Source organism: Gopherus evgoodei, chromosome 20 (genome assembly GCF_007399415.2).
Source record: "Gopherus evgoodei ecotype Sinaloan lineage chromosome 20, rGopEvg1_v1.p, whole genome shotgun sequence".
Taxonomy (NCBI): Eukaryota; Metazoa; Chordata; order Testudines; family Testudinidae; genus Gopherus; species Gopherus evgoodei.
Window position 1 is genome coordinate 9,666,259 of NC_044341.1, and position 27,902 is coordinate 9,694,160.

The 27,902-nt window shown below is 53.6% G+C and overlaps 1 protein-coding gene across 1 annotated transcript; it reads left to right on the forward strand.

Moving 5' to 3' along the window:
- Positions 1–2,515: 2,515 nt before the first annotated feature.
- On the forward strand, positions 2,516–27,896 carry CNKSR1 (connector enhancer of kinase suppressor of Ras 1). The gene is made up of 21 exons (XM_030538871.1): positions 2,516–3,628; positions 4,519–4,676; positions 4,972–5,174; positions 5,962–6,046; positions 10,605–10,646; positions 10,787–10,906; positions 11,003–11,062; positions 11,579–11,647; positions 13,865–13,993; positions 14,458–14,543; positions 16,755–16,870; positions 18,055–18,236; positions 18,900–18,930; positions 20,737–20,909; positions 22,076–22,149; positions 22,774–22,845; positions 23,248–23,321; positions 24,524–24,588; positions 24,831–24,960; positions 25,554–25,735; positions 25,824–27,896. Exons 1-21 carry the CDS (start codon positions 3,577–3,579, stop codon positions 26,031–26,033), a joined length of 2,313 nt encoding a protein of 770 aa, XP_030394731.1. The 5' UTR covers positions 2,516–3,576; the 3' UTR covers positions 26,034–27,896.
- Positions 27,897–27,902: the final 6 nt, after the last annotated feature.

Genomic DNA, 27,902 nt, shown 5'->3' on the forward strand with positions numbered 1-27,902 from the left:
ACCAAGCGTCACTACTCAGCGCCATGTTGCAGCCCTTCAATTGGAACTCCCAATGCAACTAGGAGACTTGGACTCCGGGGGGCGCTGCTTCCACAGAACCAAACACTGGCCACAGAAATGATTCAGGTCTTTCCCAATGCTTCAGCTAGAGAGTGGATTTAACATTTGTCCTCCACTGTCCTCCGCTGTCATGCTTCACTAGGATTGCAAAACACTTTTCAAGCAGATACAAACATCTCGCAACGCCGTGTGACGTGGGCAAGTATCGTTATCCCTATTGTATAGATGGGGAAACTGAGGCCCAGAGGGGTGAGTTGGCCAAATTCATATTGGTGCCAGGAACAGACGTCGTATCTCCTGGTTGACAAGTCCTAGTGCCCTAACCACTACACCAGGCTACTTCCCCATTCCTCACTGGTGTGTTTGGTTTTAGATAACCTTATATTTTAAAATGCACTGGCCCCAGGATCCTTACAGGACCCCCCTCTTGCTCCTGGGCAGGGAATAGCAGCAAACAGGTTACATTTGTTTCCTTTAGAATCAAGAATTTGACCTGCAAGTGTGAGCAAAGAGTCTGCAAGCCAGGCCCGTCAGAGCTGTCTCCCGCAAAGGGGAATCCAGAATGGTCACGCTAAGTCTGAGCAAGAATCCTTGAGTCTGGGTCATCCTTGGGATTGTCTAGCTTAAACCTGCTTTCCTCACCAGCCACTTCATGGCAGCTTTGTGTTACAGGCAGAACTTCATTGGCCTTTTGTCCATTGAGTGACAAGTTTCTTTTGTGACGGGAAGATTTGGGCCTAAGTTCTCTGAAGTGGCCTCTGATTTTGGACACCTGACGTGAGACTCTTCACGCCTGATGTTCCCATAGTGGGGAGGGGAGGGGAGAGCAGTACTGGGAGGGGGAATGTAATCCATTGCATGTAGGGTGACCAGATGTCCCGATTTTATAGGGACAGTCCCGATTTTGGGGGCTTTTTCTTATATAGGCTCCTATTTCTTATATAGACCCCCATCCCAATTTTTCACATTCGCTGTCTGGTCATCCAGAGACATCGCCGCCGAAATGCTGCTGAATTTCAGCGGCATTTCGGCGGATGCTCAACTGCTGACCATGATGCGGGCGCATTTAGATGCCCCCACGGGCGCCATGGCACCTGCGGGCACCGCATTGGAGACCCCTGGCGTAATCAATTGCACAAATACAAAATGAGAAATGACTGTCTAAGGAGGACCACTGCAGAAAAGGAGGTGGAGATTATAGTGGATCACAAACTAAATAGGATTCAACACTGTAACGCTGTTGCAAAAAAAGCAAACATCATTCTGGGCTGGATGAGCAGGAGTGTTGTAAGCAAGATATGAGAAGTAATGCTTCCGCTCTACGCCACGCTGATAGGGCCTCAACTGGAGTACGGTGTCCTGGTCTGGGCACCGCACTGCACAAATTGGAGAAAGTGCAGAGGAGAGCAACAAAAATTATGGAAGGTCTAGAAAACATGATCTCCATGGAAATATTGACAAAATTGTTTAGTCTGGAGAAGAGAAGACTAAGGGAGGACATCACAGTCACCATGTATGTAAAAGATTGTTATAAAGAGGAGAGTGATGAATTTTTCTCCTTATCTACTGAGGACAGGCCAAGAAATAATGGGCTTAAATTACAGCAAGGGAGGTTTAGGTTGGACATTAGGAAAAACTTCTCAACTGACAGGGTAGTTAAGCACTGGCACAAATTAGCTAGGGAGGTTGTGGAATGTCTGTCACTGGAGGTTTTTAAGAACAGGTTAAACCAGTGATAAACAGACCTCAGAGCCACGGTAGTGGGAATTCATTGTTTCATTTACTATTTATATATATATATAAATAGTAAATGAGGCTTTCACTATGTTATTAACCAAGTGTAGTTGATAAAATAATGATACTGGGTCAGTATCAAAATTATATATATATAATTCTCACAGCAAAATGACTGACCCAGTATCATTATTTTATCAACTACACTTGGTTAATAACATAGTGAAAGCCTCCTGATTGGTTAAGAACTTAGATTGGTTAATAATTAAATCACACGGTGTTTTAATATCGTGTGCTGCAAAGAGCCGCAGGAGACACATTAAAGAGCCACTTGCAGCTTGCGAGCCTCACTGCATTAGACAAATACCTGTCAGGGATGGTCTAGGTCAGTGGTTCTTAACCTGGGGTGCACATGCCCCCTGGGGCTGTGAGATGCCCTTTCTGGGGTGGGGGCGAGACATGCCAGATTCTTTTTAGAAGGTAAATCATCAAAAACACAAATGAAGCACAGGCACGTAAGTTCAACTACTTTGTTTCATCAAACCTATGTATTTATTAACATTATACATTTTTTAACAATTACTATAATATACAAACAAAAAATATATCTAGGTTTAAGGGGTGCGAGAACATATTTTGATTTTTGGTAGGGGGTGCGAGAACATATTTTGAGAACTAAAGGGGTGCAGGCTGCAGTAAAGGTTAAGAACCACTAGTCTAGGTGATAGTCCTGCTTCAGTGCAGGGCATAGGACAAGATGATGAGTCGAGGACCCTTCCAGTCCTACATTTCTAAGATTCTGTGCTCTCCAAGTATTTACCAAGGTGAATCCATTTTAGAGAGAGGGAAGCTGAGGCTAAATGCCGTGCCCATGGTCACGTGCTGAGACAGTGGCTGGGTATAGAATCCAGGAGTTTCTGTTTGCCAGCCTCTGCATGAACCGGTAGGACACGCTCCCGGATGATATGCAGTCAGCAAGGATGGTGTTTGCTTTAATATTTAGAGTGAGCATGCAATGTTTAGCCGCACTATGTTAGTAATAATACTTTGTATTTTTACAACACATTCCATGTAAGAATCTCAAACCACTTTACAGACTTAAACTCCCCCTGGGATGAGCTGGTAGGCCAGTTGTACTTATTCTCATTTTACAAGTGGGGAAACTGAGGCACAGAATGTCACTGGTGAGCATGTCTTACAGGTGTCGGAGCTGCAGAGGCTACCTGTGACAACCCCTGCTCGGGGACCTTGCTTCTTTAGCTCAAGTTGTAGCCGCTCCTGCTTTTAGCTCCGCAAGTCCTCCTTTCCGTGCCAGGCCTGTCAGCCGAGATAGCAGGTGTTGTGTTAGTGACTCGCCTATGATCAGATGTGGAATCTGGTGGAATTCGGAGCTCCTAGCACCCAGTCCTGCCCGATGCCCACTAGGGAACACTCCCTCATTGGCCAGGGCCGCGGTAAACAACCTCCTGTGGGTCTGTGCCTTTAAGAGAGTCAGGAGACAGCCTGGGGGGACTGGGTGTGTAAGCCTGTTGAATCAGTGAGACTGGGGGGCGGCGGGGAGTTGGAGGCTGGGCAGAGCTCTGAGCTGGGTTGCTAAGAGCTTGGAAATCCCCCTGGGGAGGGGAGCAAGGGTCCTCCAGAGGGGGCGGGCCTCTCCCTGCTGAGCGACAGGCAGCTGCACCAACCCCAGAGCCGGCTGGGAGTTACCTGGTGGGGCTGTCTCAGCTCAGGTGTGTCCGGGAGTCCTGCCCCTGGACAGACTTTCCGGGAACAGAGCTGGGCATGGAGCCCATCGGCGCCTGGAGCCCTGGGCAGGTGGTGCAGTGGCTGAGAGGTGAGTGGGGAGGGTCCAGGGCTGGCAGAGTTTGTATGGGGGCTGCTGAAAGCCATTGAACCAAACTGGAACGTAAACCCTGTGTATGATGGAAACCACTTCAGACCAGGGGGTGTGGGAGCACCCCTAGTTCCAGCCCCAATGGCCAGGGGGTGCACTCCAGCCCCTAGGGCGGGCAGGGGGGCTGCCCACTCCCAGGGCAGAGTCTGGGCTGGCAGGAGGAGCTGTGCAAGTGCTGCTGGGAGCAGGAGCGACTGAAACCTGGGGGCTCTGGCCGAGGCGGGTTAGACTCATGCTGGCATGGCGTGGCTGGGCACAGCCCGGATCCCTGCCCTGGGGGAGGAGAGACATTCCTGGGGGAGGATATACAGTCCAATGCAGGGAGGTGCACATACTGGTGGGGGTGGATATGCAGCCCCATGGGGACTTGCCAGTAGGGAGGAAGCAGATCTGGCAGCCAGGGAAGGTAACTGGTGTTACACACTAGGTGGGATGGGGAAGAAGGTAGATCAGAGGCTCTGTTCTTCCAGTCTCTGGACAAGGGGCCAATCAGTGAAACAGAAAGGGGACAAACTCAAAACCTACGCAAGGAAATATTTTTTCACACAGCATGTATCTAGACGGTGGAATCATCGCCACAGGATGCATCTGAGGCCAAAACCTCAGCAAGACTCCAAAGGGGTTTGGATGCATTTGGTGGATAACAAGAGTGTCTGGAGTTAGATGAGTTAATGCTATTCTGGAAGGGCTGTTAAAACTCATGCTTCAGGGCTTAAGCCCTGGTGAAGGCAAGAGGACAGGAAGGCCTGGCAGAGCTGTCAGCAGAGAGGGAATCCAGGCTGAGGTCTGGACATGGGCGATCTGGAAGCAGCTGCGATTTCCCCTTTCAGGCCTGGACAAGGCGCTGCAGCAGTATCCCTTTGAGACGTGGTCCCTGACCGGGAACGATTTGCTGCAGCTGTCCTATCGGCGCTTGGAGGAACTGGGCCTAAGGCGTGTTGGCCATCAGGAGCTCATTCTGGAAGCTGTGGAGCAGCTGTGTGCGCTGGTGAGTGAGTGGCTGTGAGGCTGGAGCAAGGCCCTCTCCCAATCTCCAGCACCTCCTGTGGTGAGCGACGGTGTGAGGGTTCCCTCCTAGTGTCTGACCTGCAGCCTTGCTTCCCAGATGGAGGGAGCTCTGGGATCCAGGGGATGGGTGGGTCGGGGATCCTGCCCCCCACACCCAGCAGTTTCAGGGAGCAGTGCAGGGTTGTGGGATGTCTGCCACCCTCAGCCTTCGTTCTGAGCTGCTCCAGGGCTGGAGCCTCTCTCCTCGGCTTAGTTAGTCTGGATTGTTCTCGCAGAACTACGAGCTGGAGACCACCAGCCTGGGGACACTGACAGAGAAGCTGCAGCAAGTCGCTCGGACCACCCAGACCCTCATCCTGAGCCGCAGGAAGGTGACCGTGTATGATGGAGAGGCCATCGAGACGCCCTCCCCGGACCTCCTGGCCTGCATCGCTGAGCTGATCACGGCGGCCAAGGGGCTCTTCTCCTGGCTCCACAGGTACTTGCTCCCCCCGTCTGCAGAGGCCGGGGAAAGCACGTGGGGAGGCTGGAAGGCCAGGGCCATGTAAGGAGGGATCCCACATGATAAGGAAGGGGATCACTGAATGGCACAGGGAGGAAGCTACAGGACTTCTGTGTCTGTGGGGTTTGCACACACAGTCTTTGCAGAGGCAGAAAGAGACGACGGGCCAGTGCTGCCAGGACTAGATGCAAGGCAGCCAGTGTCTCCCTGGCCAGAGGAGGATGGTCTGTTAGCCCAGAGGGACAAGGCTCCACTCAGTGACTGGGGACGGGAAGGCGGTGCTGTGACCACACTGTTCTTGGTGATGGTGAAAACAGCAGCATGCCAGCCCGGAGCCTTCTGTGCCGAGAAGGGGCACAGCATGGGCAGTGGCTGGACAAGGATTCCCTGCCCATGTGCCTCTTCCCTGGAGGGACCCCCTCTTGCATCCAGAGGGGAGTTCCATCCCCACAGCCTGCTCACTCCTTTGCTGAGGTGGCTCTATGGGGTGTGAACAAGATCGAGATTCCCACCTTGTTCCACGCTGGCCAGGGAGCGCCTGGCAGCTGCCCGCTGCAGGCGATGAGCTCTGTGTCCTATCGCCAGTGCTTGGGCCAACTGGGGCCCCTTCAGAAAGCACCATAAAACCCTGGAAGATTCCTCGCTTGTGTTAAGGCCCTGGCCCAAGGGGAGGACGGTGCCTCAATTAACTTGAGGCTCATTGGGCCCTCTCCTTTCCTGCCTTCCTTTGACCTGACGACTGTCTCACTCCCGCACTTCACAGGTATCTCTTCTCTCACCTGAATGATTACCCAGCCAGCCGGGACATTGTCTCACTCTGCGGAGAGCTGGCCCAGATCCTGCAGAAGGTCAGTAATGAGGGTTTTAAAAATCCCAAGAAACCAAAGCCAGACTGTGGCAGGGTTGGCGTGTTTTGCGTGTTACCCCCTGAGATGTGCAGGGGGCCTGTGGATAAGGGCAACATCTCTTCAGTACTCGTGTCATGCCGGGGTGTCTCATGACCTAGGAAGTGAGAGAAGGAGGGGCAGAAAAGGAGGGCTGTCCAGATACCATGGTGATGAGCACAATGTAAGGACTGACCGACACCCACATGCCACACACACGTTTTTCTCACTAGCAAACGATCAGTGAGATGTTTCCCAAAACTTCATCAGGATCTCCCCCCTCCAGAATGTTCCCCCTTGGCTGACGAATACCCCCATATCCCAGGAGAGTGTGAGCTCCTAGCGGGACTGGGGAATCAATTTCTTTGTTCTTATTTCAATTCAAAACATTTTCTCATAGTCTCAGCAACCCTGCACGCTGTCAATTTAACTATTGTGTTAAAACGGTGTTACTAGCCCCTTGGATTTTAAAGCTTTTCTTTCTCATACTCTTAATTTGTCCCTCGTTGTTTGTGCATCTCCCTCAGTTCCGAGAATGAAAATTGCTCATGTCTGTTGCTCAGAGTCAGTTGCATTTTGGGACAGGCCCCTGCTGCAGTGTTTTGTTACTAACGCTTCTGGCAAATGTTTTTTAATAATGTGTGTTTTCATTACAATTTAAATCTGTACTGGAGACCTTCCTATTGCTCTTATTGTGTCCATATATCTAAACGTTGGGCCATTTCTGAACAGACAAGTGAACCTTGCACTGGTTATATAGTATATATTTTTCAAGGATAAAGTCGAGAGTATTGATAGACCAGCCCATGTCCAATTTGGAGCTTGTCACTTATAGGGAACCCAACTATATCCTTCTGCATTATGATTCTGAGCCGTGCAATATGGTTCATTTCGTAGGCAAACCATTTGTCCTTCTGAAGTGTTTTTACTGGATGTGGGGCACTGCCCCCTCTGGCAGGGATGGGTTAGCAGGTAGCTGAGTCAGATGAATGGATATTGGTGGAAGACTGTTTAAAAGAAGGAACCTGACTGGAGATTATAAACTGTCAGATGATGGAACAGAGAACTATACACTGCCTTTCAATAGCACCTTTCCCCTACAGTTCTCAAAGTGCTTTACAAACCCAAATGAAGCTCTATTAAATAAGTCAGGGTCACCCACACGTGTAGATGGGGAAACTGAGGCACAGAGATTAACTGACTTGCACAATGTGTCAGGGCTAAAATGCCTGAATCCTGGCTCCGAGTTTCCTGCTCTAATCACTAGACTCATGTCTATAAGCAAGTTGCTGCTGGCGGGGGGGAGGGGCTGTCGGAGGGGTGGTATTTGAGTCATGGGAAGGAGTCCTGTTAACTACCTTCATCCTCCAGTCCTCTGTTTGCTAGTCTTCTGCAGTGCTCCTTCATCTTGGATTCGCTGGTTGCGAGATGGTAAAAGCAGACTCAGGTCTCGACATGGCTTCTAGCCAGCAATGCCTTTGTAGTCCACAGTGTTCTGACTCCTCTAACACCTCCTTGGACCCCAGCAGGGCTCTCCAGCTAGAGTAGACGGTTATCAGCAAGAGGTACGAGTGCTGCCAGTTCAAATCCTAGGCATGCATCTTGCCTTCAAGAACCCAATTTAGAGGCAAGTCCATGGGGAGCCTGGGGAGCCCATCAAGGAAGGGTCAGGGAGGGACTGAAGGTTTTAGTGTTGCAAGCACGCTGTGAAGGCTTCCTGGAGCGAGGTCTGGAAGTGGAGAGACCGCATTTTGCCTGGGGCATGTGCGATCTGGTCACCTGAGCCCATGTCGGTATCTATCTCCGGAACGGCCGCGCTTTACAGAAAGGTTATGGCAGTGATTCAAAGCTGGCCAAAGGGGCGCGTGTACCTGAGCTGCCCAGGGAAGGCTCGGTGCCTCTGAGGTGCTGCCTAGGGGGAAGTGGGCAATAGGAGATGAGAGCCATGGGTGGGCGCAGCTGCGATCGGACCCTCGGCTTGGCACAGCTCAGTCAGCTGCAAAGAGGGGAAGGGAAAGAGAAAATGACTGGAGTGTGAGCAGGGAAGGGACCAGGAGATAAACAACATCAAAGGGGGGGTGGGGAACTGTTCTTTATATAACCCTGTGATTCACCCTTTGGGATCAGGTTCCGGGCTGGGGGGAGCTCAGTTGTCCATGAGACTCAGCTGAGCGAAAGTCTCTCTCCTCCCTAACGGGCTGAACCAGAGATTCGGGGGCTGCTGCTCGGCTGAGCCACAGGTACTGGGAGCTAATCGTTCCCTGAAGATCCTGGCCTGCTCAGGGGGGAATGCAGAGTCCAGGACACCGGCAGGAGAGGGCGCGTCTGGAATGGGCTCTGGGGGAGGCTTCTCCGGCTTTGGAAACAGAGTCTGGAAGCGAGGAAGGGAAGGGTAGCTGTGAGGTGGGGGAAGGGAGATTGTGACATGGAGAGAGATGGAAAAGGAGACACAGGGAATCCTTAATGGCTTGTAAATGAAGGGGGTGGGTGGAGGGCAAGGGGACAGGGTCTGGGGGAGCAGGGGCAGGAGAGGGGATGGAGGACAGGGGACAGGGTCTGGGGGAGCTGGGGCAGGAGAGGGGACGGAGGACAGGGGACAGGGTCTGGGAGAGCAGGGGTGGAGGGTCAGAGGAGAGGGTGTGGGGGAGCCGGGGCAGAAGAGGGGGTTGAGGATAGGGGGACAGGGTCTGCGGGCAGAGAACCCGGGGCCAGGGTCTAGGGGAGCGGGGGCAGGAGAGGGGGCGGAAGGCAGGGGGACAGGATCTGGGGGGCGGGGGCCGGAGGAGGGTGGAGGGCCAGGGGACAGGGTCTGGGGCAGGGCCGACTCTAGCAATGTTGCCACCCCAAGCATGGCGGCACGCCGCAGGGGCGCTCTGCCGCTCGCTGGTCCCGCGGCTCCGGTGGATCTCCTGCAGGCGTCTCTGCGGAGGGTCTGCTGGTCCTGAGGCTCCAGTGGACCTCCTGCAGGCGTGCCTGTGGATGCTCCACCAGAGTCGCGGGACCAGCGGACCCTCCGCAGGCACGCCTGCGGGAGGTCCACCGGAGCTGCGTGCCACCCTCCCAGCAACCGGCAGAGCGCCCCCCGCGGCATGCCGCCCCAGGCACGCACTTGACACGCTGTGGCCTGGAGCCGACCCTGGTCTGGGGAAGCAGGAGCCAGAGGTGGTGGGTTTAGGGCTGTGGGGCAGGAAGAAACTGACCCTACTAATAACCTAAAAGTAGAGCCACGATCCACTGGTGCCACGTGCAACAGAGGAGAGCTCAATGCCGCGGCTGCGCTAACTCGCTGTGGTTCACCCCTTCCTCTGCCATGCTAAGCAGAGAGGTCCCTGCCATTGTGCCCTGGGGGGTGGGTTCCTTTCTGATCCCAGATCCAGAGGCTGGTGTAACTCTGTGTGTGAGCAAGAATGGCCTCAGTAAGGCATCTCTCACCCACTGCCCCCATCCCAGCAATGGATTCTTCTCCCTTGGGGAGGGGGCAGAGCCGACTGCCCTGTGGACAGATCCCCCTCTGTGCCTAACCCAGGGGCTGCCCCACATTCTAGCCACCTGGGTTGACAAGTTCATTCTTATTTCCTATCCCCAGAGTGTTTTCCCCACTCCCGTCCCCCAGCCTTCTCCTTTTGTTGGAGTCACTCTGATTTTCTAGTGAAATTCACAAGAAGAGGCTGGATTGTGGCCTCGGGAACTCATCCAAAGCCCCTGGAAGCCAAAAGGAGTCTCTCAAAGGTCTGTCCTTGGAGCGAGGAGTAGCTCCGAGAGCACTGCCAGCTCCCCTGCTCCTGGATCCTTTCTCCATTGCTGTGTGGGGTTGTGTGAGGGCTCAGTACGATCGCCCAGTGACTCCTCAGACAGACTGTGTCGCGGAGTCGTGTGCTGCCTGGGACGCTTGCGCTCTGTTTGTCCCCATCTGGGCTAAATAGCAGAGACTAAAATGACCTCTTGGCAGAGTACCCATCTCTGGGAGCATGAGCACCATCAGCCGACCTGCAGGGGCCAATCCCCCTGTCTGTAGGGGAAGGGGTGGTGGTGCCTCCCCACAGCGCCTGCCCTCAAGGATCCCAGTGTGCTCTCTAGGCCTAGATGTGATCGGCCAGGCCTTCCCTCCCCTAAACACAGGCTTCCCTGCAACATGCAGCCGCTATCTGGGAGGAGCCAGGCGGCGCTGACGGGAATGAGTGAAGAATGGCATCTCCATTGGAGACAGCTGGAGGAGTTGAGGCTGGTGGAATGTAACAACCTGCCCTGGAAGCTGGCCAGGGCGCTGGGGTTAATCCTGCTACTGCTCTTAAAAACCAGGGCTGAGAAGTCTTTCGTGACTGCACAGCCTCAATGTTGCGTCTCACTGGGCGTTGGGAGTGGAGCCACCAGCACCACTACTGCAAGCCTTGGGGCTGTGTTGCGTGATTCCCCCATCCTAGCAGGGTCGTCATGATCTGCTCCTGGCCAGGAAGCATCTCGGGGGGTTACAGCATGTAAAGCTGGATCAGCCTAAATTATTGCATGTCTCTCATTCTTCTAGGACTGCAGAGTGTCTGAGAGAGAGAACCAGATCCTGCTGATTGTAAGTACCGCTCTGTGTGTGTGTGTTCAGTGCAGAAGAGCACATATCGGGGTTTGCCTGAGGTCGCTACTGCCCTTCTGTAGAAAATGTGAGGACCTGGCAGGTTTCCTGAGGAATGAGTCTCTCCTGCTGTCCTTCAGTGCAGGCACCTCACGGGGATCTGTGAGAACATCTCGAGAGGCAGCCCGGCAGCCCTGCTGAACCAGACCGCCATCTTGGAGAGCGTAGACCTTGTGCCCACGGAGCCAGAGGACAGTCTGGTGAGTCTGCTCCTCCGCCACAATTCTCGCCTCTGCCTCTGGCTCACACTGGGGACCCGTTTGACATTTCCAAACTCTGTCTGTCCCTCTCTGCAGGGCATCGAGATCAAATCCACCAACTCCTGCCTCCACTTCATAGCGGGAACCGCCACTGAGGTGAGAGATTTGGGGGAGTGGGAGGGGAAGATGGCTTCTGATTTGGTCTTTCCAGCCTTCAGGTGCAGGGAGATGGCTCAGAACTGGTGTCCCAAACCTTCCTACCCTGGTCCATGAGGAGCAAAATCTAGTTTGGGTATCAGAACTCCCTGGGCTTGTTAAGGTGCTAAACCCTCTTCCTGAACCAGCTCTAGGACATGGGCTGCATTGGACAAGACTTGGCTCAGTCCTTCCAACTCAGCTGACTTGTGGCCATATGTCACGCTAACCTTGGCCAAGGCTTCAGCCGTTGCCTTGGTTCAGTCATCTCCGCCCGCACGCCTGTAATCTTGCGGGAATCGCCCAAAAGATCAGGACTGCAAGTTAATGGTTAATCCCCCTTTTCTGAGCCCCTCTGACTTACATCAGCCTGCTTAACTCTGATTAGGCTCAAGCCACTTGTGCTGCCGCCTTTCTCAGCTTCCCAGCAAGCACGGTTCTGACACCGTTCGGTCTTTTCCTTGCCTTTCGTCCTAGTGTCCAGCTGACCACTGCAGCCAGATCCTGCCAGGGGATGAGATTGTTCAAGTCAATGGGCAGGTGGTGGTAAGTATGGCCCTGTCCTCACTCCCGTTAGCATGCTGGTCTCTTGGGACAGCCAAAATCCTACCAGGAAGGGAGGCCTCTGAATATAGCTGCAATCGTGGCTGATGTGTAAGGTCTGCCCTGGGGAAGAACGTCACACTCGTCAGAGGGTGCTGCATGGCCTCTGGTTGGAGTGGGGGCTTGGGGTTCTAGTCCTGACTCGCTGTGTCACCTTTGGCCAGTCACTTTCGTTCTCTTTGGGTCTGGTGGGGCTCCCCACATGCGAGGCTTTTTCCCAGCAGAAGGTGTGACCCCCGCCCCAAAGGGACCAGGCTAAAATTCACTTCGATTCTGGGCCTCGCGCCCCCCCTCCTGACAAGGGGATTATGCTAGCTCCCCCTTTATAAAGGGCTCCGAGATCCTGGAATGACAATGCAACGTATCCTTACTCATGTTTACTAAGACTGGCTGGTTCCCACTTAACCGCTCTGGACCCTCATGGCTGTAGGCATCTGTATGACCCAGATAGCGCTGGGATGCTAGCATGGCTAGTTTCCTTTATTAGAAAGCCTGGTGCTTAGCTATTTTTTCTCTCCTCCATCCCCTCTTTGCTCTCTGACTCGCCTCCGGCATGGAGGAGAAGCAAACACCACCAAAGCCTGCCTCTCCTCTCCCTCCCCGCTCCCATTCTAAACACAAGCACAAGGGCACACCCAGGAATCGCTGTAAGGAACCTGGGTGTTTCTGCCCTGACTCTCTGTCAAACCACATGCTCGACAGACTGAAACCAGAAGAGAGGGGGAGGAAAGGAGGGTTTCAGGCTCTGTCCTGGGAGAGGCAAACACCCAGCACTTGGCTGAGCTCTCCACGTGCTTACAACCATCAGTTAATTTAGCCTCATAAATCTTGACTGCCCAGCCAAGTGGGGTCAGAATCATTTTCTCCATTTGACAGTGAAGGATCTGGTTAGGTGGGCGACTGTTTGCTCGAGCTGGTTGGAAAGTGGGTCTTTTCCTGTGGGAAGAAAGGTTGACTTTTCAGCAAAAAAATCAAAACCTGAAATAACTGGGTTCAGCAATGGTGCTGTGGTACCTCCTGGGAGTTGTTGTTTGGGTGCTCATGTGCCCATTCTTCTCTAACTGGGCTCCCTGGCTGGACTATAGCTCCCATGATGCACCAGTCTCACTTCTTGGGGAGAGCAGATGGTGCATGATGAGTGTCTCTGGGTGTGATGCAGCATGGGATATGTAGTCTGGCTGGAATGCCCAGCTGATAGAGGAGAACAGGGAGATGAAGCAGCTGGACTACAACTCCCATGAGGCACCACAAAGTCTAGCCAAAATTAAACATTTCAGTATTTGAGCAAAACCTGAACTCTGTATGGGCATTCAGGTTTGCAGCAACAATAAAACCAATTTCTACAGAACTCAGATACTTAGTGTAAAAATTGTTCCATTTAAAACCAGTTTTCATGGTGACAGGTTTCAGAGTAGCAGCTGTGTTAGCCTGTATGAGTAAAAAGAACAGGAGTACTTGTGGCACCTTAGAGACTAACAAATTTGTTTGAGCATAAGCTTTCGTGGGCTCGGATGCATGCAGTGGAAAATACAGTAGGAAGATATATACACAGAGAACGTGGAAAAAATGGGTGTTGCCATACCAGCTATAATGAGACTAATTGAATAAGGTGAACTATTATCAGCAGGAGAAAAAAAAACTGTTGTAGTGATAGTCAAGATGGCCCATTTCAAACAGTTGACAAGAAGCTGTGAGTATCCTGCTGACCCTCTGACAGGGAGGATGGCCAGCTGGCTGGCTGCAGGCTATTAGCTGAATGTCTCTAACTGGCCGGTGGTGCTGCAGAAATGGACAGTGAAACGAGAAAGGTGTGGGTGACTAGCTTACAAAACAGCTTTGATGGCCGGGTGTTTAACTGGTTTGTAGCATTGTTCGTAGCGCACCATGGAGCTGTAATTGAGACAGGTGTCTAAACCCTGACCATTGATTGTACCAGGTGCCTAGGGAGAGAACATCCCCCTTCTGAAATCCTGTGGCTAGTGGTGCTTGCGCTCCAGAGTAATAGTTACCAGACACAAGGTCAAACCGGTGACCTTACCAGCTGACTGAGCCCATGTAACAGAGTAGACTGACCTGTGAAGTTGCCTGTTTCAAACAACCCATTGAGTGCGATTCAGCCTGTGCTGGCGATGAGCATTGATCTGCTAATCCCACACGCAGGTGGGTTGGACTCGAGTGAATCTAGTGAAGAAAATACTCGAAAAGCCAAACCAGGTGACGTTGGTGCTGAAGAAGATTCCACTAACCTCTGTGGGGTCCCCGTGTTCCCCCAGGTCTCCGTGCCATCAGGTAAGCAGGACCCGGTACCCCCACACCCTCAGCATGAGAACTGAACCTTCACTTGCTGTGCTGAATAGGCAGTGACTGGGTAGGAACCCAGTCGCGCTGGGCTCAGCGCATGCGTTCGGAGATGGATCCCAGGGCCCTCTTTGCCTGGTCCCCAGGGCTAGCTGTAGCTGCATCGGTGCCTTTTGGAGGGGGCACCAGTTCCCATCCGCACCCAGTGTGCTCCCAAATCCTCCTTGTGCTGGCTGGAGACTCCTTCCTGGGGCTTCACAGTTCTGCAGCTTCCCTTCATTCCAGTCCTTCTCTCATGTCAATGCTTTTGTGAAGTGCCCAGAGTCTGGTCTTACTCAATGCTGAAGGCATTGTCCCAGCAGCATAGAAGAATGGTAGTAGGGTGACCCTGCTCTGCTGTGTGTCTATTGAGCTCCAGTGGTGCGCAGGATGGAAATTCGCTGACTGTTTTATAGGCACCTGGAAGCTTCTTAGATGCTGCAGAATCTCCTGGCTTGGAAAACAATGACTCTCCAGTAAGCTTGGTCTCTCTGCCTTCCAGGTAAGAGCCCAGAACCTTACTCTGAAGTGGCTTCCTGTTTGCTAGTCTTTCTCTAGGCCTCTCTCATGGTTCTGCGCTTGCCACTGTGTTGGGAGGAGGGACTAGGCATTGTCTGTTACCCACAGAAGGTGGGGCAGGCGGGGACCTCAGAAGTCTAGTCCAGCCCCCTGTGCTGAGGCAGAAGTAAGTAAACCTAGAACCAGCGTTTCTCAGATGTGGCCACCAGGAGCTTTTCTTGTGGCCACAACCTGGGGGTGGAGAGGGGGAAGTAACAGCCCCTCCCTCTCCCTGTTGCTCCTGGATGCACCACCTTGTTGTTGGTTGCTGGGGCCGCCAGCAGGAGTTGGGCCCTGTCCCCCTCTGGAGACACCTGGGGCATAACGCTCGAGGAGCAGGCAGCCGGTGCGTTCCCTACCTTCCCGGGGCGGGCTCAGGCTTTGGGCTTCAGCCCTGGGGTGGTGGGCTGGCAGGCGCTGGCAGTGGGGCTTTGGGCTCCTGGGTGCCAGGCTCTAGCCCCCCACTGCCACCCCCAGCCCCTCATTTTAGGCTTAATTTGTCCCCAGGTTTGGCAGGGCTGAGTAAGTCTACGGTGAAAAGTGATACACCTCTACAGCGATATAACACTGTCCTCAAGAGCCAAAAAATCTTACCACGTTATAGGTGAAACCGCGTTATATCGAACTTGCTTTGATCCACCAGAGTGCGCAGCCGCGCCCTGCCAGAGCACTGCTTTACCGCGTTATATCCGAATTCATGTTTTATCGGGTCGCATTATATCGAGGTAGAGGTGTACTTGTGTGTTTTGTTAATTTCACTTTTCATGACAGACTTACTAGCCAGCAGTAAATCAAGTACAATGATTTGGACGTGGTGTGAGAGTGGCCACCAGCAAGAGTTGGTGGTCACTCTCTGAGGCCATCAAAACATTTGTCCGGAGAACCCCTGACCTAAACTATTCTTGACATGTGTTTTGTCTGACCTGTGCTTGTCTGATGAGGGGGATTCCACAACCTCCCTAGGTAACCTGTTCCAGTGCTTAATTATCCTCCAAGTTAGAAAGCTTTTCCTAATATCTAACCAAAATCTTCCCTGCTACAAACCAAAGCCAATTACTTCTTGTCCTACTCTCAGTGGACTTGGAAAACAATTGAGCATGGTCCTCTTTCTCACAACCTTTCAGGTGTTTGAACTCTGTTATCATGTCCCCATGACTAAACAGGCCCAATTCATAGGTCGTGCAAGTCAAAGACCCTGCTTCTGTAGGTTTGCTCAGGTAGACGGTAGATCTGGTAAGATCACGGTCACCAGAGAAAGGATCCTGTTTTCAGCCTCACATGCTAGGGAAATTTTTAATGTTGTTGTGAATTAATTATAAGCAAAACTATTTGTTTCCTTAAGGATCTTCTGGTGGGAGGGGTGGGGAGGTAGAAAAGATTTAAAAACATCCCTCCTCTCTCCTCCTCATCCCATCCTTCCCCAAATACAAAGGTTCCTGATTCCAGAGAGGAAATGTGGTCTAGTTTTTTGGATCAGACACTGGGAGTTGGGACGCTGGGTTCCATTCCTAGTTCTGTCATAAATTTGCTGTGTGACCTGGGCAAGTCACAGCACCTCCATGCCTCAGTTTCCCCATCTGGAAAAGGAGGAGGAGCTGTCCCTTCCTCACAATGGTGTTGTGGCCTTGCTAGGCAGTGTTTGCCTCATGGATAGAGCCCTGGACTTCAACTCTGGAGACTGGAGTTTTATTCCTGGCTTGGCCACTGGCCAGCTGGGTGACCTTGGACAAATCACTTTTAAAAAAAAAAAAGTCTGTGTCTCAGTTTCCCCATCTGGAAAATGGGCATAATTTATGAAGTGATTTGAGATCTATGGCTGAAAAGCACCATAGAAGCTCTAGGCAGTACTTATTTAATTTTTATCTGGAGTCTCACACTTGTTTTGTCCCACTGACTTTTCCGTGAGGTAACATTTTGTGTGGGAGAGGAAAACGATGCAGAATCAGCTCCTAGATCGCACATGTGGTGCCAAAGGTAAAAATAGCCCACGTGACCAGCACTAACAGGCGATTCTTTGCTGAACTGAACTCTGATGAAACGCTCCCACCCACACACCGCTGGGGCTTGCAGGGCAGAGCGATTCTGCTGAATAGCAAACCTGCTACAGGGTTAGTTTGCTGTCAAGTGCTAGTTAATGGTTTCTCTTCCCCTGAAGCGTGATCGCTGGGCTGGACTCTGCGCTTGATCTCGCCACTGGTGAAGAGGAGGTGTTGGACTCAAGCCACTCCAGAGAGAAGACCAGGGACTTCCTACAGCGGCTCCCCACTGAAGGTAGGAGAGAACAGATGCCCTCCGCATCCTGTGAAAAGCAGCAAGCCCTCCTCTGAAAGGCTTTCCACACTGGGGTGAGCGCTGCTTGTTGCAGGCTAGTGGGATGGGATTGTGGGCAGATACTTGGCTGAGATTCCTGTGCAGAGCAACACCGGGACCAGAGGTGCTGGCTCCGTGGGTGATCTGAGGCTCTAGCACCTGTGGGGGGGGGGGGAGGGAAATAAGGGGTGCTCAGTACCCACCAGTCACAGCTATTCAGCAGGGTCCGGGTGCTGCCAGCAGAGCAGGGAGCAGCTGGTGGAAGGTGCTGGGAGAGGGAGGAGGTGCCTTGGGTTGGGGTGGGAGGGATGGAGAGGAGGCGGGATCTGAGGGCAGAGCGGGGATGGAGCACCCACCTGGGAAAAATTGTCAATGCCTGTGACTGGGACTCCTGTTATAACTGGTCCCTGCCCCAGACATGCTGCCTCCCGTACAGCGCTGTGCACATTGGAGGCCCGCTCTGATCCTCTTCATGCTACTGTAATATAAGTAAGTCAGAAAAGGGACCAAGCCGCCTGGAGTCAGGGCAGGTCTAAAGAGTGCTGCCTACTGCTTAGAACGGAGGCCTGGGTATCTGGTGTCTCTTCCTGGCTTGGCTGCTGACTCACTGTGCGACTTTAAGCAGGTCCCATAACAGCTCTGTGCCTCAGTTTCCCCAGGTGTAAAACAGTGCTGATAGCACCGTCCTTGCAGGGCTTTTCTGAAACTTTAATCAACTAAGGTTCCCAGAGCACCTGGAGATCTCCTGAGAGATTATCCACTGCGTGATGTGTGCAAAGGCGCTCCATGTAGGGCATATGCAGAGCATGTGGTAACACTGGTCCTGGAGCACCAGCTTCCCTGCCGAGCTTGTTTGGTTTGCATGGCCATGGGGTGGGGGATGTGAGTTGAGACTACAGTGATCGGGTAAAATGCGGCATGGACCATACTGTGCTTCACGCCTTAAAGGGTAGGCCCCTTACAAACCTCTGGGCTTGAGCAACTGGAATGGCGCTCGTGTTACAGAATAAAGGCTTTAGTGGGGCTAGCAGGGGATCTGGCCCTAAATTTTTAACCCACTGTCTGACCTCTCCGTGCAAGTGAAATACAAATCACCACGTGGCTCAGAGGTGTTGGCATCCCCCTGATCGGTTTGATCTTGGCAGACGCTTCAGCAGCCCCTGTGTTGGAGAGCGAAGGTTTGGGGGCAGGATTTGAAGGACGCAGCTCCCCCGTTGCTGTTGCGCCAGCCAGACCCAGCACCTTGGACCTCAGATCGAAGGAGTCCCCAGAGAACGGAACTGGGAGCAGAAGTCGGGGACTAGAATCTCCCGCCCTTCCAAAAAAGGTGAGAGGAGAGCAACCGAGCCTAGGCCAGTCTCTTCCTGTGTGTCCGTATAGCGATAACCCCCTGGGACTGAGGTGGCTGAGGCCTCCAGTGCAGCACACAAGACTAATATAAACATGGACGGGGTAGAGAAGGTCACATGGGCTCCTAATGCCGCTGCCCTGTAAGACCAGAAGGAACTCCATTAGAAATTTAACAGGCAACAAATGTAAAACTGAGATGAGAGGGGGGAAAAACCTTTAACTTTGGGTGTGGTTAACTTGTGGAACTCACTGCTGCAGGATGTCTGACACAAATAATTTAACAGGACCCTCAGTTTCATCCTTGCAAATGATAGGCTCAGGGCTGGCCTAACTGCTCCCAGTGAAGTCAGTGAGAGTATACCCTATCCTGCAGTTAACATCACCTGGTGGGCAGGCAGCTGCATGCTGAACTAGCTAGGGCCCTTGGGTGCTCTAAATAAGAAAGCGTTGATCGCCCAGCCATTTCCCACATACCACAGCCAGCCAGCGAGTGCATTGTCTGCTCTCCACCGGCAGGCCAGTGCCGTAGATAACGGCGTCTCCTTCACTTTATCGTCTGCCTCCCAAAAGCCTCGTGAGTTGCTTGCACGGCCAGGATCTTTCTAACCACATGTATCTGGGTCCTTTTCATCCCTTTCAGAGCGGCACCAAGAGTTGCTCCAGGCAGAAAGGTGAGTGGCCTCTTCCCATCCCCCTGTGGGTTTGACAGTCGTGAGCTCCAGGTTAACCAGGGGATCAGAGCGTTTCCTCCCCTTCCACAAAGGTTTGTTTTTCCCCAGGCCCAAGGCGCATTCTTAGGTTGCACATTAACTTGGCCACAGGGCCGGTGGCCCAGGGCAACCCGCCAAAGAGGGCACCGTGCGCAGGTTAGCTGAGTCCCACCTGACCTGCTGTAGCTGGGCTGATCGGGTGAGCAGCAGCATCTGGAGGGGGTGGGGGACCCAGGCTGCAGGGGGGCAGTTGGACGACCAGCCAGGTGACTCCTCCAGAGCAGGGGTGCCCCTCCTCCCTCCTGCTCCGCTGCTGCTCGGGACTGGGAGTGTCCTGTTTGCTGTGCGGGACAAGTCTGATGTCGGGGTGTCCCCCTCCCCCTGCCCATGCACCTGGTCTCAACAGGGTGGGGGTGACAGGGCAGGGGGGAATCTGTCCACGCTGCTGCCCCTGTGGGTCCCAAGACAGCTGCCTATGTCTGAATGAGCTGGAGCGCTTTCTTAAAGAGACCGCGCGCTCATACTCAGGCGCACACACACTGTCCCTCTCACACACTCCAGCAACCGTGCGCGCGGGCTGCCTGCATCCAGGTCACTTTCCACACTGGGGCTGTGCTGTGAGGTGAGCTTCAGGAGCTGCTGCTCTCGTGCCTTCTTCTTACCCAGAGCAGGTGGGGAATGTGACCTGGCTGCAGGGAGCCCTGACGTCGCTCCTCGCTCCCCCCGACACAGCACCCTAGGGGTGTGTGGGGCAGAGGAGCCGCAGTTCTGTGTAGGTGGGAGCAGCAATGCAGCTGCTCCGTGCATCCAGTTCAGTTCCCCCCCAGGGTGCCGGAGGGGAATGCAGGGGTGTTAGGGGTGAAGGGGGCACAGTGCAGGGGTTGGGGGGAAGGGAGTGTGGGGATCCCGGGGATCCCATGAGGGCAATGGGGGGGCACCATACCCATGGGGGCCAGGGCACCAGGGTGCAATTTCCCTAAGGCCGGCCCTGCTTGGCCACACAGCCAGGAGGAAAGAGGGGTCTCGTGGGACGTGGCTCCCCGGCGTTCTGTGCCACGTGAGCATCAGATGCAGAACGTGCTCAGGCTGCATAGACCTGGAAGGAAGGCCCAGATGTAGTGCTTGGGGCTGCAGAAGTGGTGTCTGTGTACCGGGGAGCAGAGCACGGCACAGGCAACCCTGCGTCTGGTGCTGCTCCTCTTGGCTGTGGAGCAGAATCCGAGTGTTTCTGTTCTGAGCCTGGGGCTGGGAGAACCTGCTCCGAACCTTTCTCTTCTCCCCACCCCCCCTTCTTCCCTCCTCTGCTCCTTGGTGAGCTTCTGCCACGGAAGTGAGGGGCTCAGCACTGGGCCGAACCAGGCCCTCTTTCCCCATCTCCTCGCTGCCGGGTGCCAGCAGCTGCAGTCCATAGTGGTGTTGGGTTATGGAAAGGGTCCCTCCAGGGTCTAGGCTGAGAACCACCAAGCTTATTTCCTTTGTGACCAGAGGCAGACGGGGATGAATGGCTGGTGCATTAACGAGTGTGGGCACCCAGGGCCCAGGCTCCCCGTTGTCATGCACCAAAAAGGAGGGATTTTCCCCACTACCTACAGGGCTCTTCCGTGTCTCTGCTGTTCCCTAGCAGTGAGAGGGTGCAGAGGGGTGGGGATGGGGGAGAAGCAGCTCCCAGGCCCCACTGACAGGACATGGTTGCGGCAAGATCCATGGGCAGCTGGTGGCTCCTCTGTTGGAGAGAGCTCCCTTGCCCCGTCTCCTCTTTCCTTGCAGGAGTGGCTACCAGGCTGAGCCGCCGGCGGGTGTCCTGTCGGGAGCTGGGCAAGGTGGACTGCGATGGCTGGCTCCTGAAGAAGAAAGACCACGTGGGATTCATGTCCCAGAAATGGAAACGCTTCTGGTTTGTGCTGAAGGGCCACGTTCTCTACTGGTACAACCAGCCCAGTGTGAGTGCGTCCCACAAGCTCTGCTGGGGATTAGTGGAAAGGGGCAGGTAGGGGGGTAAGCAGAGGTGCCGTGTACTCAGGGGGCTTATGGTGGGAGGGAAGGGGGTGTTGGCTGCTGTATTCCGGAGATCCTGAGACAAATCTACAGGGACTGTGTAAAGTGAGACAAGTTTGACTTTGCTGTGCTCAGAGCCCAGTGGACTCCCCCAGGCCTAGGTCAGCCCAGCCACTGGAATCGGAAGTCAGCTTAAGAAGTTTAGAGTGGAGGGTAAAGATTTCTGTCCCTCTCCCTCCCGTTAGCAGTGGTCCTCGCTGCACCTTCTCTCCTGGCCCAGTTGGTGCATGTCCCCAAATGAGACTCCTCTACACTCAGATAACTCAATGAATCAAATTCAGGGGTGACGTGTAAGAGGGGTGGGTGGGTGTAACAGCCCCACAGAGAGAGCTGGAAGAAGGTGGATCCTGCACCTGGTTTGTGGGCTTTTCCCCACCTTCTGACTCCACCAACCCCATTTATAAGGAGGACCCTGATCTCCTCTGTAAAGCGCATTTAGGCCTATGTGCGGAAAGGCTAGATGAGAAGAACTGGGGATTATTATTTTATTGTTATAATCAGAGAAGATCAGGGTTGGAAGGGACCCCCTGCTCAAAACAAGACAAACCCCAGACCCCTAAATGGCCCCCTCAAGGATTGAACTCACAACCCTGGGTTTAGCAGGCCAATGCTCAAACCACTGAGCTATCCCTCCCCCCCAGGAGGTCCCCAAGGACAGCCTGATGTTCTCGGAGTAAGCCGCACGTTGTTGATTTACCTTCTTTGCACAAGTATTGGGGTAGCCGTGTTAGTCTGTATCCGCAAAAACAACAAGGAGTCCAGTGGCACCTTAAATCTATTAGTCTTTATTTGGGCATAAGCTTTCTTGGGTAAAAAAACACTCTTCTTCATGGAGACATCTGAAGAAGTGGGTTTTTTACCCACGAAAGCTTATGCCCAACTAAATCCATTAGTCTTTAAGGTGCCACTGGACTCCTTGTTCTTCTTGGTACAGTGGCTCTCTTGGCCACAAAGTCCCGCGTGATGCCCCAAAACCCAATGAATCTTGCTTCTAAATGCCAACAGCATCAAAGCCCCCTGTGTGTGACATGCCCCTTGTTTCACCGCCCAGGATGAGAAAGCCGTAGGCCTGATCAACGTGTCGACCTATGACCTGGAAAGCACCCGGGAGCAGAAAAAGAAATAGTGAGTGTGTGAGATGCTGGACAGAGACCTCAGCTTCGGGAGAGGAGAGTGAATTTAACCTGGGAGAGGAGGACCCTGAAGCACCCAGGAGCTGCCTGCTGCTGGGGATGGTGTGGGAGCATACTCCGTAGGGTAGCGCATCCATCAGAGTGCTTGGCGCTAAGCGGACTAGCTGTACGCAACGGTGCAGGAGCTCTGTGTGGGGAGATGCTCCCAGCTGCTCCAGTCCCCGCCTCTCCAGCAGGAGGCACTGAATAACGGTGCAGGGGAAACAAGCAGCCCTCCCCCAGCAGGCGGCGCTGTAGGGCGTGGTGCAGGAGCGCCATCTACCAGGTGGAAATGTAGAGAACTGCCTAGAGGGAAAGGCTCTGTCCAGACTGCTCATTGTGGATGGGTTTGAATTTGATTAATTTCGGAGGAAGGGGAGGGTAATTTAAAAATCCCAAACAAAAGGCTCTGCAAGTTAAGGGTGAACATGTGTTTCAGCAGAGCCCAGCTAGCCCTGGGGGAGGCTGGAAATGGAGCTAAGAATTGGACACTAGCTTCACTCTGAAGAGTTACAGCTGCCCGCTAATACTGGAGGAATTTGTGGAAAATGTAGCCACGTCCTTGTTCTTCTTTCAGTGTCTTCCAGCTCTGCCATGAGAAGTACAAACCTTTCATCTTCGCAGCAGAGACTCTGGCTGATCTGAGCATGTAAGTAGCAGGATTTGACATTGCTAAGTAAATACCCTGTGGTGATCCATGACTGGCTACGAAACCTTCTCCTTGCTCGCTAAATTACCTGGATGCAGTTAAGCTCCAGAATTCTAGGGAGGGGCTGAACCAGCCTGAATCTACAGTCCCTGTGGTCACTGGAGGCTGTGTCCAAATGGCAGGTACGATTCAGTGAAGGCAGACTGTGATTTGTGGAACCTGCCCTGAGGGTTCGGGCTGCCAGGAAGGGAGGTGGCTGTGGAAGAGGGCTGGATCTCTGATTCCCAAAAGCATTGGTCTGAGATGGCTTTCCCCACGCGTGAGGTGGTTCGTGTGATGGAAGGGGCAGTGCCTGGGAGGGGATCTCTTTGGCGACTGTACGTGATCTGTTTGTCTTCCCAGGTGGGTGAGTGGTTTGATCGCTGCCAAAACCAAATACAAGCTTGCCCAGGAATCGCTCCCGCACAGAGAAGAAGGTAGAAACCAGGCACCTTGCGAACCAGTTATTATGTGCCACGTCCCTACAGGGTGACTCGATGAGCCCCTCCCAGCATCCTCCTGACTCCAGCGGGCTCCACTCCCGTATCTACATAAACTGGGGCAGGATAGTTAGCTGGGAGGGGGGCCAGTGCTGCAAGTGGTCTGAAAGTGTATGTGTGGGGGGGTCTCTTGTAATCTGGGAGCAGCCGTTTCAGGAAGACAATGCTTAAAATGCACCCCTCAGGACACTGCTCTCCTTATAATTGGCTGGGTCTGTGACCTCCCCCACTGTGCGCCCCCCCCCCCACCCCCGGACAGGTGCACATAGACATTTAAAGTACTGGTGGGGAACCAAAGCTCTTGGACGTTGGAGCCCAGTAGTCCTCATTAGGGGGAGAGAGGAAAGTCAGTTGCCTCTGGCTTGGGGGTCTGAAGCATGGGCCCCGTGGCACAGAGCGTCTCTTCTCCAGAGTTCTGTGTTCAGCTGGTGAAGGCCCAACTGCACGGTGAGTGAGATCTGAAAGGAGGGGCACACACGAGTGATTCACGTGAGAGACCTGAAATGTGGCAGGATCCATCGCACTGGCACTGGGACTTTTATAACCTCAGCGCAGTGACTGCCGACGCACATGCCTTTTGACAAAAGCGAGGGGACCCCAACTTTGTGTGCAGCGTAGGACCTGTGAGACTAAATGAGGGACACCCCTGAAAAAGGTGGTGAGTCTGGGGTAGAGGGGTCAAGGAAAAGGGTTCCGCTCTGCACTGACTGCAGGTACCACCCCCTTAAGACCAAGAATCCAAAGGTATGGGCAGGCCAGGCTCCAGTCCAGCTCCCAGTCTCTTCTTTCCTGGCCTGGGAGGAGCTTGCTGCGCTGTATGATGAGGAGGGGGTGAAGATGAGAATCCTGTTGCTGAGCCAGTCAACAAGTGGCAGCAGGGCTGGAGCGAGGTTGGGTGAGGAGACGCAGTGAGGCCTAATGGTTAGATGACCAACTTGGGGACCAAGAGGCCTTGCCCCACCTTCCCACTCTGTGAGGATCATCCCCAGCTGGTAGGTTGGGCCCCTTCTTCTCACTAAAGTGCTGTGAGATCCTTGGATGGAAGGAGCTGGAGAAGGGCAGCGTGCTGTACAGGAGCGAAGGTCCGTGGCTGGTTCGGGCTTTCCTGCTGATAGTCCCCTCTGTGCTTCTCCTGCCAGACTGCTACAGTGAGACGGAAGCTGAGGATCCTGATGATGATGCTCCCAGGCCTGGATCTGATCTGGTGAGTGTCTTCGGGGAGGAGGGCGGATCCTACAGCCCAGCTGGGCAGAGCCCTGGCCCTGTGTGATGGGACATGGGGTCAGCTCTTGGCCCTCCCTTTGCGGATGCTGGCGGGCGGTGCTGCGTCGCGGGTGTCAAACGCAGCTCGGCAAAGGGTGAGAAGATCGTGGCTCTTCCCAACCTCCTCGGGAGCTGGGATTCCTTGCTGTCGGGGGAGGTCTCTGAACAAATGTTCTTCCTCAGCTGCCGAAGAGAAGGGAGCTGCTAACCACTCTGGAGGGAGCCCAGCCCGGTGCTGCAATGGGGAGCCCCGACTCCATGGGCCCCCTGGGGAGCCCCGTCCCTGGCAGTGGCAGGCCCTGCTCGCCCCTGGGTAAGTGCTAGCGCTGCTGTTCTGAGACCAGGCCTGGATTGGGGCCGCTGAGCATCACCTGCGCTCAGTGTGGCCCTCTGGTGACTGGTCCAGGTATAGCAGTTAATGAATCCTCTGGGCTGTGTTACACGAGTGGGTCCTTTCTGGGGCAGGTGGGCATTGGATAGGGGGGTGCTGAATGGAGGGTGGGGGAAGGGTTGTGTCAGGGATTTTCCTTTGTTGTGAAGAATCTCCTATGACCCTCCCCATCCCCTTTCTGTTCAGCCTGCCCCCGGGATCTGGTCTGGTGTGTCCCAGTACGATTGGTGTTAGAATGTCCAAAGGGCCATAGCTCATGCCATTCTGTGAGCTAGCCACTGTGTCTGGGGCCTGTCGTATTTCTCCGGCGCCTTCTGTGGAAGTTTTCTTAACCCTCCTGACCACAGAGTACCAGGTTCCTGAACTGGCTGTAGTGTTGGGGCCTGATCTGCTTGGGGCCATCCTGGCAGCAGGCTCCACCTACTCCCCACAAGCCCATCGCCCTGGCACGGAGGCTGTTCCAGCCCCACTCTAACTCTATCTGCTGTGTGTTATGTCCCCCCCTCCGCATGCAGACTCCCCTGGCAAAGAACTGGAGTCCCTGATTAAGTGTCTGAAGCAAGGTGGGGTGTCTCTCATCGGCACGCGCCAGCTCCTGACCCACGAGCAGTACCGCAGATCCTTCATCAAGCGCAACAAGAACCCCCAGATCAACGAGAGAGTTCACCTGGTCCGAGCCCTGCAAAGCACGCTCAAAGTAGGTGAAACGTTCAAGCCCTCTCGCCGTGTAATGCCTTCTGATGCACAAGCACTGAGCAGCCGGGAATATTCTTGTTCTTTTGCAGGCAAAGGTGGCTGAGCTCCAGATCCTCGATCAGCTCCTGAACGACTCGGAACTGACCTCGGAGAAATTCAGACACTGGAAAGAAGAGAATCAGGAGTTATACCAGGAAATCCACCAGTGGTGGGTGCCCAGGCCAAGCCAGGCTGAAGGTCTAGAAGCAGAACCTGGCGCTGAATCCAGTCCACAGGAAGCTGCCGGTGCGACGCCATAACACATGGGAACGGGGGAGATCCTGGGCAATAACTTTCCTTTCATAAACCTCCAGCGCAGGGAATAACACGTCCCTCTCTCATTCCGGAGAGAGATTCCTGTCGTCTCTGTCCCAATAAGAAACGCGATGCTCTGAGAGCAAGGAGGAGTGGTGCTCGCTCACAGCACGCAATGCGTCAATTTAACTGGAATGTGGGATGCGTTTTAAGGACAGCGTTTAAGGCTCTCCCCTGAGAGCAGGATTTTATGCAGGGAACTACTTTTGACAAAGCCTTGTAATTCTGAGGACCGAGGGAGGAATTCTCAGAATGGATCCTCGGTTGAGTCTAGAGAGAATTGCTTGTTTTAAAAGAACTGCTGTTTCCATTTCCCAGTGATGCTTAATGAATATGCATCCATCTACTTCATTGAGTAACTGAACCCAGCGCTGTGAGGCCAGAACGGTCTCTCTGGAGATAATTCTGAGATTGGGATATTCAACGTGTTGATGCCTTGGCATTTCTCATCACTCGACATCCATCCAGAGCCGCATCAGAACCAAGAGCCCGTGTGATGGGTAGAAGAATCTTTTATGGATAGAAGGATCAGAGAAGTGCTGCCTGGCCCCCTCTGGCTCTGCTTGCAGTGGTAGATATTCATTTGATAAAGAGAGAAGCTGGTTTTCATATACATACAATTAATGTGTAACAGTATTTGTTAGTGGACAGAGTTAGACTCTTAAGTGCCATTCTCTGCTCTGCTGCTAACTCCCAAGTGTGGCCTTGGGTGATTTGCCTTAGTTTCCCTGTATTTAAAAGGGGATAAGACTGATCTGCCTCCATAAAGCTGCTGTGTAGTTTGATTCATGTGGCCAAAACTCTTTGAGATCCTCTGCTGCAAGGCCGTGTTACAGATGTCGGCTGTCAGTCCGTTTAGCCAGGGTAAAGATCTGATCCAGCTCCCCTCAAAGGTGATGGATGTGTTGCTGTTGAGTGAGCTCTGCTTTGTTCTGGACCTGTCTACACTGCATTGGAAAACAAGCCTCCCCACCAACCTCCCCAGATGTGTGCTAGCAGGGCTTATGCTACTGCTCTAAAACTAGCGGTGTAGATGTCGCTTTTAATGTTGCGACTTGGGCTCTCGTGCCTTCATCCCCCAGTTGTCAGAGCCGAAGTGCCAGCCCGAGCCGCAGTGTCCACACGGCTATTTTTGCAGCACTAGCACAAGTCTGAGGAGGCGGGTTGGGAGGCTCACTCCTGATGCAGCGTGGACAGGTTGACACCAGCTGGTTCGCTGCAGCCCTGCCAGTAATTTTCAGTAAAATATGCAGCTGTTTTCTAGCATTTTAACTTTCCATTTTTGTTTTGTTTATGCAAGTGCCTGATCCCAAGTCCCCTTCCTTTGCTGACAAATCAGTTCAGGGCCCGTTCTAGACAACCTTGACTCTTACAGGAACCAGGGTTTGCTCTAATGAAATGTACCCACCCTGTCCCCCTACACATGAACCTGAAGCTGCCTCTGGCTAATGGCAGTGAGTTAGCAGGGCATTTCCTTGGCAGCTTAGGGCAGGAGAAGGTTGAGCCTCCATCATCTCATTATCTTCAGCAGCTGCCAGGGCTGGAGTCCAATTCGAAGCCTGGTGAGAGTCTTCCTCTTGCTTGCAATAGGCTTTGGTGCCTGAGCTTGCCTGCACCCTAAAGTTACCATCCTCGCTGCTTGGTTCTGCTGCCCCAGCTTTCTGGACAGCCAGAACTGGCTCACCGCGCATGAAGCTATTCCCTTGCTCACCCCCTCTCTGTAATTCAGGGGTCGGGATAGCTCAGTGGTTTGAGCATTTGCCTACTCAACCCAGGGTTGTGAGTTCAGTCCTTGAGGGGGCCACTTAGGGATC